Source organism: Pseudogymnoascus verrucosus, assembly GCF_001662655.1.
Source record: "Pseudogymnoascus verrucosus strain UAMH 10579 unplaced genomic scaffold scaffold_66, whole genome shotgun sequence".
Classification (NCBI taxonomy): Eukaryota; Fungi; Ascomycota; class Leotiomycetes; order Thelebolales; family Thelebolaceae; genus Pseudogymnoascus; species Pseudogymnoascus verrucosus.
Window position 1 is genome coordinate 39,307 of NW_017263717.1, and position 12,291 is coordinate 51,597.

The 12,291-nt window shown below is 54.7% G+C and overlaps 5 protein-coding genes across 5 annotated transcripts; 3 read left to right on the forward strand and 2 right to left on the reverse strand.

Annotated features, from left to right (window-relative positions):
- Positions 1-285: 285 nt before the first annotated feature.
- VE01_09976 (uncharacterized protein) lies at positions 286-2,709 on the forward strand (the record flags this gene model as incomplete). The annotated part of the gene is made up of 2 exons (XM_018279383.1): positions 286-501; positions 691-2,709. 2 exons carry the CDS (start codon positions 286-288, stop codon positions 2,707-2,709), a joined length of 2,235 nt encoding a protein of 744 aa, XP_018125974.1.
- An 823-nt stretch (positions 2,710-3,532) lies between these two features.
- VE01_09977 (uncharacterized protein) lies at positions 3,533-4,796 on the forward strand (the record flags this gene model as incomplete). Its single annotated transcript, XM_018279384.1, has 2 exons — positions 3,533-3,683; positions 3,739-4,796. 2 exons carry the CDS (start codon positions 3,533-3,535, stop codon positions 4,794-4,796), a joined length of 1,209 nt encoding a protein of 402 aa, XP_018125975.1.
- Positions 4,797-4,844: 48 nt separating this feature from the next.
- On the reverse strand, positions 4,845-6,309 carry VE01_09978 (uncharacterized protein). Its single transcript, XM_018279385.2, has 2 exons — positions 5,633-6,309; positions 4,845-5,574 (listed from the first exon to the last, which is right to left on the reverse strand). Exons 1-2 carry the CDS (start codon positions 6,041-6,043, stop codon positions 5,119-5,121), a joined length of 867 nt encoding a protein of 288 aa, XP_018125978.1. The 5' UTR covers positions 6,044-6,309; the 3' UTR covers positions 4,845-5,118.
- A 95-nt stretch (positions 6,310-6,404) lies between these two features.
- BTS1 (terpene cyclase) lies at positions 6,405-8,240 on the forward strand (the record flags this gene model as incomplete). Its single annotated transcript, XM_018279386.2, has 4 exons — positions 6,405-6,560; positions 6,629-6,771; positions 6,856-7,773; positions 7,850-8,240. Exons 3-4 carry the CDS (start codon positions 6,977-6,979, stop codon positions 8,238-8,240), a joined length of 1,188 nt encoding a protein of 395 aa, XP_018125979.1. The 5' UTR covers positions 6,405-6,560; positions 6,629-6,771; positions 6,856-6,976.
- Positions 8,241-9,161: 921 nt separating this feature from the next.
- VE01_09980 (uncharacterized protein) lies at positions 9,162-11,539 on the reverse strand. Its single transcript, XM_018279387.2, has 5 exons — positions 11,252-11,539; positions 11,065-11,135; positions 10,523-10,879; positions 9,686-10,454; positions 9,162-9,620 (listed from the first exon to the last, which is right to left on the reverse strand). Exons 1-5 carry the CDS (start codon positions 11,495-11,497, stop codon positions 9,375-9,377), a joined length of 1,689 nt encoding a protein of 562 aa, XP_018125944.1. The 5' UTR covers positions 11,498-11,539; the 3' UTR covers positions 9,162-9,374.
- Between the last annotated feature and the right edge of the window lie 752 nt (positions 11,540-12,291).

Sequence of the window (12,291 nt, forward strand, 5' to 3'; positions counted from 1 at the left end):
TCTTCTATCGTTTCGCAGTTTCAATAATCACTTAGTCGAGCGCAAATGATTGGGTGTGGCTTCCCGACGGAGTACATGCGTCATTGTTTGTCCGAGGTGGCTGGTAACTAAGATCTGCGGGACCGCGTTAATGACAAACAGCCCACTTTCAACCTTAACCATCGCGTGGGGCTGCCTTCAGGAGAGCGAGCTCCATCGTCTCCCCATCAACACCAACCTTCCTTCATGACTATCGCGAGAATGAGGATTCCGACCGTCCATCCACCACCTTGAGCCCTCGAAATCATGTCCGTTGCCGCGGATCCACAGCTTGGTGACCCGCCGGATGCGGATGGCCAGTTTTGCGACCTCCCGTTGAGCATTCCAGTCACACCAACGACGCCTGTGGAGCGCGAAACAGAGTGCTGTTGTGGAAGAGACAGCTGCGCATACCTGAGACATAACAACGAGGCTTTGGACGGACTGGAGAAGGATGTGAGGACAGCAGCACAGCTGGGTCAGGTATGTAGAGTCCTTTATTCTGTCGGGTCCCCTGTGTTCGAGTCTATAAAGCGAGTCCTAAACCCACTAGTCGAGCTTCTATGCAGACGACGGGTAACCTGCATACCAGCCTGCATACTAGATATCATGATGGGAGACATCAGTTTTCGGAAAGGAGAAATAACTAACTCGCTTCTTTTCTCTCTACAGGCCCTTCTCGTGCGCCATGAAGCCTATATCGTCGAGGCGGAAGAGTCGCGTCGCCAGATGAGCTTGCGCATCGAATCCCTCGAAACCGATAAGCGAAACCTCGAAGCTGAGAATGCGCGAACGGTGCAGGAGAATCGCGATTTACTGAACCACTTGGAGCAATTGAACGGTGCGATCGCCGAATCGGAAAGTCGTGCTGGGAACCTCGAGGCGACGCTACAAGGGACACTCCTGGAGATGAAGAGGTTAGATTCTTTGGCAAGTAGAACCCATGATCTTGAAGCACAGCTTGCGGAGTTAGAGAAGGAGCAGGATGATTTGAGAGGGACAGTTGTGCTGACGGAGGCGGAATCGAGGACTGCGGTAAGGAGGTGGAGAGAGGCAGAAAGGAGATTGGGAGAAGTGCAGGATCAGTTGGAGAGGATCGAGAGGGAGTCAACTGAGGAGAAAGCGCGCCATGAGGAAGTATTCCGTCGGATGGAGAGGCAGAAGCTGGTCGACAAAGCAATCCAAGATGCGAGCAACGGAAAAGTGGCGGTGTCAAACGCTGGGCAGGGAAAAGAGGGTACTAATGTAGTATCGCATTTCGTAAAGGACATCTTGCAAGACAATGTCAACTTGCAAATGGGCATTGTAGAGCTGCGCGACATGTTGACGAGCTCTAATGACGAAGTCCAGAAGCTGCGAGATCAGCTCATGGCTCACCAACCTGTTCGAGATGGCGCTACTGGTGAAAACACTGTCCCAGTGACACTGGCTTCAGAACTCTCCGTCAGAGAACCGCTATCACTCTCGCAAGAACTCCACGTCCATCATCACTATCACGCTCCGGCAAAGAAGGAAGATAGTCGGCGTGCCGTTCCGAAAAGGAAACGTAATGTCTCCATCACCACGCCTACAAGACTCAACTCAAGGGGCCATAACACACGTCAGAGCCAGTCGTCAATCGCCGCAACGATCTTGTCTCAAACCTCAAGCACAGTTCCCAGTCCGAGGACTGCTAATCGATGGTCCACCCAATCTGAATTCGCATCTACGGAACCCAGCTCTCCAACGTCGAATTACCGGAACTCGTTTCTTTTCGATCGAATGTCTGTCGACCAGAATACGGATTACTCACGGCCTACATCTCCGGGGTCAAGTAATGATCCGCTCTCGCCTTGCATTAAGCCAATGCACCGAAGACGTCCCTCGGATTTCTCCATGCATAGCTTTAAAGCACAAATGTTTGAGACAGGTACTATTCACGAGGAAGAAGATAATGATATCTCGCATATCTCTGGACTAGTGGAACGGCCAAAGACCCGTCGCATCTCACAGGATGACTCCAACTTTGATCTAAACTCTGGACAAGCCTCCAACGGGTTTGACCCCTATGCCTCCCACCACTCAACACATAAACTCCGTCGGTCTACGTCCCATGAATCGATAATTTCTGTTTCTGGGATCGACATACACACTCTCAAGTCCCGTCCTTCACAGTTAACAATCAGCAACTCACGCGCCTTACTCCGGACACCCTCGCGGCAGGATACTAGCAGCGTGAGCACTTCGTTTGTCTCCACGGAACCCATCTTTACTCCTGCCGATACACCTAGGCCGACGATATCGAAGCAGAATTACAGCAGCAGTTCTCTTCTACGATCTTCAATCGGCATTGCTGAGCGTCCATTGTCTATTAAATCTACAGTTTCTGCAGACGAGGCCGTCACAAGCGTTCAGAAACTCGGAGGCTGGATATTCGGCCGTTGGGGTATGTCGCCTTCATCCAATGCATCCAGCCCTGCCGCATCCGTAGTCGATGTCCCGCCGCCCTCTTTGAGGATAGGAACAGACCGGACGCCGAGCACACCAGCTGCTGACCCAAACAGAGACCCGCTACGAATATTTATGGGGAGGTCACCGGGGATCAACCAGGTTGGTCCTATTCCGGGATTTCGGAAGACTGAGAAGGCGCCTAGTAGAGTTATTCCAGACCGCGTGGATTGGGAATCGCTTCTAGAGGTACTTGGAGAGTAATGGACGGGGGAACGAAGATGGTGGTACAGGGCCAGGGGGGTGCCACGGCATTATTACATACTATTATTCTCCTATACAGTTAGGCACATTTCGTTTGGGGGCGGCGTACAGGTGGTTGGGATACCCAGCACGCATTGGCTTATGGGCTTATAAGCAAGGGCGGAAGGATGCCCGAAGGAACACTATATACAGCAGATAACACTTTTCTATCAATAGTCAGACGATTTTTTAATCGGCGTCGCCGTTGTCAGCATGCTCGCGAACTTCTAGCCGTGGCTGACTTGCCGATGGATTGTGGCTGCAACGCGTTTTATTCCAAGAGGAAGTTCGGCCGACATGGCGCAGTTTATGTTGTCTGTTATTGGTGGTTTTGTGGTTATCCTTGTATTATGCGCACCAACCTGCATATCAATCTGTACTTGTACGGATACGTATACGTGGAGTGTTGTATGTGTATCTCCCCCACCATGTTCATTTTATTCTACTTTACACCGCATACACAGAAATCGTAGCTGACAGCCGCATCGCCCAGCTATGTATCTAGTAAGTCGCCGGCTAAGTGTTTCTCTTTCCTTTGTGGGCATTTCTTCATCCTCATTTCCAACCATCGTACATGTATGTGGTTGGAATGCATACAAGTTTATGACGCATTGAGCGCGCATCCTCCTTGCATCAAAGAAACGACAAAGACATCTGTCGAGCCAGTCGCTTTCGCTGTCCTTTGAATTTATCCACCGCGACAAGGCTGAGGCTGCTCGTCCCTGGATATCTAAAATCTGCTACCTATACATACTCTGTTGGCGTGTCTCTAAGATTATACACAATGCCGGAAGCTGCCGCCATGGGGCGACGTTTTGTCGCAATCCCCAACATCGACATTGGCCTCAGTCCGCGACATTTCCTTGGCTCCCCGCCACAGCAGCTCAGAGAGCGGCAGGACATCGTCGTATGCCCGAAGCCAAATTCCCACCGATGTGAGCCGAGTCGCCGAGTCCTCTAGCTACATAGGGCGAGAACTGACGATCACAGGCGATGATACGGGCTTCCCAAATGACTGCTGCCTCGACACCGAGTTCTGCTTCGTCGATAACAACTTCAATTCTAGTTGCTGCGCTATCGGGAATAACTGCGCGTCGGTGAATATATGCACAGATACCGCATTTTTCTACTGCCACACCACCTCCACCATCACCGCTGCCACCACCTCTCCCACTCGCAGCGTCTCATCTGGCTCCTCCATAACCTCCCCCCCGAACCCCAACATTACTGTCTTCCCAGCCTGCTGTCCGCGCCCTTGCTCCGCCGCTTCCGCATACCAATGTCCCGAGTCCCTCGGCGGCGGATGCTGCTCCCTAGGCTATAGCTGCCTCTCCAACGCCTGCTATAAAAGCATTCCCACCACCTCTAGCACAACCAGCAGCTCCGTCCCCTCCTGCCCCACCTCCGATATCCCCTGCACCGACGACGTCGGCGGCTGCTGCAACTCCGCAGCCCACTGCACCATGCTGGAGTCCACAGGCTACTGCGCCACCGGCTCCGCGGCCCCTACCGAGCGGCGCATAGGAGGTACTTCAGGGAACAACGTAATCGAGAAACCTCGCGGCGGGGGCGGCCTGAGTAGCGGCGCGAAAGCGGGAATAGGCGCGGGTGTAGCGATTGGGGCGTTACTGGTGATCGGGGCGGCGGTGTGGTGGTGGATCTCAAGGCGCCGACAGGCAGGTGGGAGTGCACCGCGGGGAAGTGGGCGCGGGAGCGGGCCATGGGGGAGTGCGCATGGAGGGACGGAAACGGTGGTCTCGATGCAGCAAGGGAGTACGCCTGGGGCGCCGGACATGGCGGGGAGAGGGACGGAGGATTACTTTGGGCCAACGGCGGGGATTGGGCCGTTTACGGGAGCGGAGGGGGCAGGGGCGGCGAGAAGTGGTGCGGTGCCGGTGAGTCCGAATCAGCCGGGGGATATCCAGCCTGCGGTTGAGATTGGAGAGGCGTTGGGACGACGGACGCCTGTGAGCCCGGGACCTAGTACGCAGCACGAGTACTGGAAGCATGGGGCGAAGACGGTAAATGAGCATGTTGAGTTGGAGTGAGGGTGGGTGATATTAAAGTGCATATTTTGGAGTTTTGGTATAAGATATCACGGAATCGGTATTTTGCTACGGATGAGATAATATATTACAACGAGTCCCTGACTCTGACCATGGGGTATGCGCGCTTTCCCCTCGAAACGAAAGCGAGCACAAAAAACCTAATGCGCACCTGTGCCCAACCCGCTATGCAACGCCGTGCCTCTACTAAAACTCCGAAGATCCGCAACCAGATTAAAAACAAGACAAAGACAAAACGCCAGCACCAACGAAGCCCAGCTATCGCTTACAAAGTATCCAAAACACAAAAGGTGGAGCATGGAGCTCAAGAAAAGATCCCCCCAAATGGCGCGCTATCACGCAGATCCTCGACCAGATCCTCCACACTGCTTAGGTGCCGGCTCACAAGTGCCTGCTTCTCAATCGGACTCCTTGTAACTTCTGCCGCTGGCTCGCCCCTTCCTTTCATCTCGCGCCCGAAAGCGCCGGCGAGTTTACTCGGGCTGCGCTGGAGCATGGCTGGTACGGAGTCGCGGGCACCGGCGGAGGGAATGCTGGGTGACTCGGGGAGGAGGTAGAAGTATAGGAACTCGACGAGCTTGGCCTTGACGTCGCGCGGGGTGGAGCGGGACTTGAAGAGCGAAGTGACAGTGAGGAGGCCGTCGAGCGCTTCGAAGGTGCGTGTGTTGGCTGGGGTATCGAGGAGGACCACGACGAGGGTGAGGAGTGTTGCGGATTGGATAGCCGGGCAGTTTATGGGTTCGAGGAGGTCGAGAAGGTGCTGTAAGAGGACTGTTAGTAAGGCCCGTAAATAAGAGTGGTTGGTTAGAGAGACGAACGTTCATATATAGCTCTCTTGAGAACAGCGACCTCGACGAAGGATGAAGTAATAATATCCCTTGTATCAAGTCGAGACAGGCGAGAATAAGCAGATCGTTCTGGCCATCGTTGCTCTTCCCTAGCAGGCGATCGAGGCAGTTAACAAGGCGCAGAGCGACGTTCCATTCGAAGCCATCTTGCAGCTTGAAGAATTCGCGGAAAGCAGGATCATCAGGCAGATCGGCGAGTTCTTTACGCGGTGATGGAGGAGGGTTGTCGGCTGGTACGAGGAGTGAGTGCCGTTTGTTCGGCTTGTGTTTTGAGAGGCAGATCTGGGCGAGTAGACCTTCGACTTGGCGCATGCCTTTGCGGATCTTGGAGGCGTCGTAGGAGGAGAGGTTGTCGAAGGAGAGGGAGAGTAGGGCTTCCATTTTGAGGAAGGGGAGGGTGGATTTCCCGTCCTGGGTGGGAGGTGTTGCAAAGTTGTGTTGTGCTACTGAGGGTGTGATGGGTGGTTCTGAGAGTCCTGTGTGTTTGGTTGATAACGGCTACGCAGTGGTCTCCCCAGTGATCCAATCAGAATAATAAGGGCATCCGCAAATGATAATACAGAATAATGAATTGAAGAGAGTAAAAACTCTGAGTTGTGTGATGGAGATAGATTGGGTTGATGAGAATGAGTGAGAATCTGTATCTGAAGCTGCCTTGTCGCATGAGCGAGACATCTCGGAGACAATTTCGGCGGTTGGCAGGGCAGCAGGGCGGAGTGAATTGGCAGAATTATTGCGGAGGGCTTAGCGTCGGTGTGTTGCAGCTGGTAGCTTCAGCCTGGTGCCTCGCTGAGATGCCACATACGAAGCTATCACAGCTAAACACGGCTCCAGAACATTCCCCGCTATAGGATTTCTTCGACATTTACGAACATTTACGCAGACCAGCGCATATACGGTACGTAATTCTGACACGACAGTTGGCGCATTTTTCTGGAGATGAAGCTTATAATATTCATGACGCAGGATTCACGACTCTGTGCGCGGGCTCAAACGCATGTGCGACTGAGGCCGACAGCCTCATCCAGGCAACCTCTTTAATATACCCCGACGCATGACATCTTCGTCAACCAACATCTACTTTCAAATATACACATCGACAATAATATGTACTGTTCCATTTTTTAATCCTATTAACTTACTACTCCTCAACTCGCGCATCTGCCTCAGCAGGACTGACAACGAATGCCCAGCTCACCAACATCCCCCGCCTTCCTCTCCTCCCCTATACGCCGACCAAACCGCCGCACCTTCGGCCTCTTCTCACCCATAACCTCTCCAATAACCTCTCCACGAACTCCATACCCGCCAAAGATGGCGCACAAGACCCCATCCCCTCCGACGCGCCCCGCGCACCTCGCCTCTCCAGGCGCCATACCACCCCGCACCTCCTCAACAAACGGGCCTTCCCAGACACAAAAGCCCGTCGTCCCACCGCTCCCCGAATCATCATGGCTCTCTTCTCGACACTCTAGCCTCGCTGCCTCCGTATCTCCCGCCGTCATCGACCAGGTGGCGTCGAACTCACCCCCCACAACCACAACAACCCACCCCTCCACTGGGCCGACGCCGTGGTCTGAGGCGAAAGAAACAATCCTCACAGGCCCATACGACTACCTCGACTCCCACCCCGGGAAAGATATCCGCTCGCGCCTGATCGGTGCTTTTGACGCATGGCTTCACGTCCCCGCACCCGCCCTCGCAATCATTACAAAAGTAGTCGGCATGCTCCACACAGCCTCCCTCCTCGTCGACGACGTCGAAGACAGCTCGCTCCTACGCCGCGGCCTACCAGTCGCACACTCCATCTTCGGCACAGCGCAGACGATCAACTCAGCGAACTACGTATACTTCCTCGCACTACAGGAGCTGTTCAAACTGGACGAGCTGAGGGATAAAGAGGGGGGAAATACCAAGCCCAGGGGCGAGGCGGTGCGCATATATAGCGAGGAGTTGATTAATCTGCACCGTGGGCAGGGCATGGATCTATACTGGCGTGACACCCTCACCGTGCCTACTGAGGCTGATTACCTTGAGATGGTGCGCAACAAGACAGGCGGGCTATTCCGGCTCGCCGTGCGCTTGATGCAAGCCGAGAGCGCATCAACTACGTGAGTCCTCCCATCAACCCATCTCCCCCCCTCCTTCTTACCGTCAAGACACCCCCCCACTAACACCACACCGCAGCGACTTTGCCCCCCTAGCCTCCCTAATAGGCACCCTCTACCAAATCCGCGACGACTACGCCAACCTCCTCTCCCCCACCTACTCCACCAACAAAGGCATGTGCGAAGACCTCACCGAAGGCAAATTCTCCTTCCCCATCATCCACGCCATCCGCGCGGACCCCTCGCTCGTGCTCCTCAACATCCTGAGGCAGAAGAGCACGGATGAGGAGGTCAAGAGGTATGCGGTCGCGTATATGGAGGGGAAAGGGAGCTTTGCGTATTGTCGCGAGGTGCTGAAGGAGTTGGGGAAGGAGGCGGTGGCGGAGGTGGAGAGGGTTAGTGAAGGGAAGGGACGGTGGAGGGAGGAGGTGTTGGGGATTTTGGGGGGGCTGGCGGTGGAGAGTGTGTAATGGGGAGGGGAGGGGGTTGATGTGGGATTTATGATTTGTGATTTTATTTTTTTGGAGATGGGAGGTGTGGAAAGGGTAGGATGGGATTTCGGCGTTGAAGGTGGAAAGGGGGGAGGGGAATGACAAGCGCGTCTGGTGGGGTTTTGTACGTTGTGGGTGGACGTGATGGGAAGGTGAAGTTAGGTGAGATCAGTTCGCTGGAGACGAGGGGGGCTTTGTAAGGGAAGTGGAGTGCGATACGAGGATGATGATGACGAGTGCGGAGGCAACAAGGGAATCTGACACACTCTCACTCACTTACTGAGGCAGGAATCACGACGGATATGATGAAGATGCGATATGCCATACTTACATACCTACAAACCTACAAACACACATCTATACCCACTCCCATCTCCCAAGGCAGGAATATAAATCCAACACACACACCCACCCACCTCTTATAAAATCCCCATAACTCCCCACCGCCGTTAGAATAGTAATCACATCACCACAAAGCACAAAGTATTTATACCGTAATCAACCCAACCCAACCCACCCACCACCACCACCATGACATAAAAAATATCCACCTCCACTCCACACCTCTCCATCCCTCTTACACCCACAGTTCACGATTTTTCACCACGTTGTGGTGGCTGCGGGCTCCACACCGTGCCGGCACCCGCTGTCGCGCCTGGGCAGCAGCGGCTGGTAGCGGTGCGTGTGGGGGGTGGGTGTCGGTTGTAGTGCTAAGGGCGCGCGCGGAACGCCGAAATCTGGTGGGTGGTGGGGGGTGGAGGTAAGGTAAGGTAAGGTATAAGGGAGTTCGGCTGCCCACAATTAAGAGAAAGTTTATTTTGACGCTGTGTGTTACGCGCAAGTTTCTGGAATGTTACGGTCTTCACTTTTTGTTACGATCGATGTGAGAATGGGGGGTGGGGGTTGAGTTGATTGATTGGTATATATATCCGCTTTCTATCATTCCAACGCTCCTCGACGACAACTACGAAACGCACAGGGGCGCCCGTGAGTGTGCATGCACAATTATACAACAACCGCCTCCTTACATCAAACAAACGAAAAATCCAGAATGTGTTCGAAAAACTAAACAACACACCGCGCGGGCGAAAGACAGCACAGCAGCGGCGCCATCTAGAACCAGAAGTTCCAGACCTTCTTCCAGAAGGGCATCGCCTTGTACGCAGCGCGCTCGGCCTCCATCTCCTCGCCGAGGTTGAGCTCGCGGCGGCCGTGGTCGACGTCGACGGTGGAGAGGTTGACGCCGAACTTGAAGGTGCGGGTGTAGATCTTGTGGCCGACGAAGAAGAGGATGACGATGGGGCCGGCGAGGTAGCTCTTGAAGAAGCCCTCGGCGTCGAGGTTGGGTCCTCCGACGGGCTAGGGGGGTTTGTTAGTTTGAAGTCCTGACGCGGGGGAGTTGGGGCAGGAGAAGGGGAACTTACGTAGAGGGCAACGTAGAAGGAAGCGATGAGGCAGAGGACGTTGAGGAGGAATCCGATCCAGGATCCAGTAACACCGAACATGGCAGCGAAAGGCAGCTCGTCGAGCCCGCGACCCGCCAGCTTCCACGCGCGACGGTAGCAGATGTGAGCGAGGCAGATGGAGCCCCAGGTGAAGAAGGACGAGAGACCCGAAAGCGCGAGGAGCCAGTCGAAGACCTCACCGCCCTTGGGGGAGAGGCGGATGAAGGCGATGAAGCCGAAGGCGAGCGCGAAGATCATGGCGACCCACGGGCGGCCGTGCTTGTCGACCTTGCTGAACCACTTGGGGGCCATGCCGTGCATGGCTAGGGCCTGGAGCGTGCGGGTGGAGCCGAAGGTACACGAGTTGGCGACGGAGATGACGGAGAGGGTGATGACGGCGTTCATGATGGAGGGGAGGACCTTGATATTGGCCTCCTGGAAGGCGCGGACGAAGGGGGAGTACTTGGAGTTAGCTCCGGATGCCTTGGACAAAAGTGGGTCGTCAGACTTGATGATCAGGCCCAGGATGAAGAGCGAGACGACGTAGAAGAGGGAGACACGCCAGAAGACCTGCTTGGTGGCCTTGGGGAGGGTCTTGCGAGGGTTGTCGGCCTCGGCGGCAGCAAGACCGACAAGCTCAGTTCCAGCGAAAGCGAAGGCGGCGGTGACGAAGACGGAGCAGAAGCCCTTGAAGCCGTTCTTGAAGGCTTGCTGGGGTGCATGCCAGTATGCCGCGCCAATGTATCCTCTGTTTTATATATGTCAGTTCTGGGCTCTGGGAACCGAGCTGGGTGGGCGGATTTTTGGGAGACGTACCTGGTGTCAGTGGGAACACCACCGCAGTTGATGATGATACCTGCGAGGATGAAGCCGATGACAGCAATGACCTTGATCGTGCCGAGGACGAACTCGACTTCACCGTAGCCACGGATACCAAAGACGTTGACGAAGATGATGATGACGAGGAAGACAGCGATCCACACGCCGTCGCTGACAGTCGCGCTGTCGTCGTTATCGTTTCCGGTCCAGAAGCGGATGGTGATACTGGCGGCGATCAATTCGAAGGGGAAGACGACAAGCCACGACATGGCGTAGTTCCAGCCCATGGCGAAACCCCAAGACGGGTCGATGAAGCGAGCAGAGTACGTGAAGAAAGCACCGTTGACGGGGTACCTATTAGAAGGAGTCAGCTCTGGTTTCATTTTCGGGCTAGGTTACGCTGCTAGAGCTATCGCCAGGTCGCGCTCATTGTGCAACGAGACCAAGCAGCCAGAGGATTGGCGGCTGATCCCATTGACAAATCGAGTCGCCGAGGACGCAAGCTGGGAAGGGAAGGGAAGGAATGGGAGAGTACTCACATGACAGCAAGCTCACCCAGAGCATTGACGGTCATCAACATCATAACACCGACGATGATGAAATCGATAGTCTAGACACAGCGCACGTCAGCCTCGCCCCCAAACTCGCCGCGGTTCCCCCCCATCTGAGCTCCCACTGGGTGCGCAGAAGCTCAAATCGGGGCAGTCAGCCATCTATCTCACTTACCAGCGAACCGGGACCACCATTATACAGCGCACCACCAGATCCAATAAACAGACCAGCACCAATGGAGCCACCAATAGCAATCATCTGCATATGCCTATTCTTCAGCTTCCTCAGCAACGGGTTCTGCCCCGGCTGAGCCTCGACATCGTGCTCATTGGTCTCATAGCGACTGGGCGAGACATCGTCGGAGGAGCCGACTTTGTCCTTCTCGTAGACGGCGGCGCCGTCTTTGTCGTAGGCGGACATGGTTGGATTGGGTGAGAGAGGGAGGGTGAGGAGTGAGGAGGGAGGAGGAGGTAAGTGGTGGTGGGGGGGGGGAAGGGGGTTCTTTATGTAGGAGTTGGGGATCTGCAATGCGGGTGCGTGCGTGAGGGGACCTGTGGTTGTCTGCGTGCTCGAGGGAGAGACCGACGACCAGACCAGACAAGACGAGACAGGATAGACCCCAGACCCTGCCTGCTTCTGATTTGCGACTTGGGCTTGGCTTGGTCTGTCGATTGGGGTAAGGGAGGTAAGTCAAGGTTGGTGGTGTGTGCGTGCTGGATGGATGGATGCACCCGTATGGTACTAACTGACTAGATTGATGGATGTATGGATGGGGGTGTACAAGTTCCTTTTCGCCTCTTTGCTTGTGCTTGGTCCTATGGTTGTTGCGCGGCTGGGCGAGGAGAAAGTGTCAAGTGTCACGACGGTGGGGGGGAGGTACCGGTGCTGTAGGATTGGGTGGTGAAGGTACTTTTGTGGTGGGAATGTCGTCGGTGTGCTATCTCTCTCTCACTCATGGCTGCTCATGCTCATCTCATTGTGTCTTATTCCCCGTCTTGTCTCAGTTAGTCGCTCTTTCTTTGTTTGTTCTCTGTCCTGTCAGTTATCTCTTCTTCATCCTCTCTCATAGTACTCTCTCTCTCTCTCTCTCTCTCTCTTTCTTTCTCTCATAACTCTCACAAAATATAATACCTACATCCCCATCCCCCATCTCCAAACCACGCACCTCCCCTCCAAAACAATCCCCCATCCCCATGCATCTAGCCAAGTCCCCT

Excerpts from the sequence above, each read along its gene's own strand:
- VE01_09978 (XM_018279385.2), bottom strand. The coding sequence starts at position 6,043 with ATGGAAGCCCTACTCTCCCTCTCCTTCGACAACCTCTCCTCCTACGAC. Across the intron at positions 5,575-5,632 it reads CAAGAGAGCTATATATGAAC|CACCTTCTCGACCTCCTCGA; the intron begins GTTCGTCTCTCT and ends GTCCTCTTACAG.
- VE01_09980 (XM_018279387.2), bottom strand. The coding sequence starts at position 11,497 with ATGTCCGCCTACGACAAAGACGGCGCCGCCGTCTACGAGAAGGACAAA. Across the intron at positions 11,136-11,251 it reads ATGGTGGTCCCGGTTCGCTG|ACTATCGATTTCATCATCGT; the intron begins GTAAGTGAGATA and ends CGCTGTGTCTAG. Across the intron at positions 9,621-9,685 it reads CCTTCTACGTTGCCCTCTAC|CCCGTCGGAGGACCCAACCT; the intron begins GTAAGTTCCCCT and ends AAACCCCCCTAG.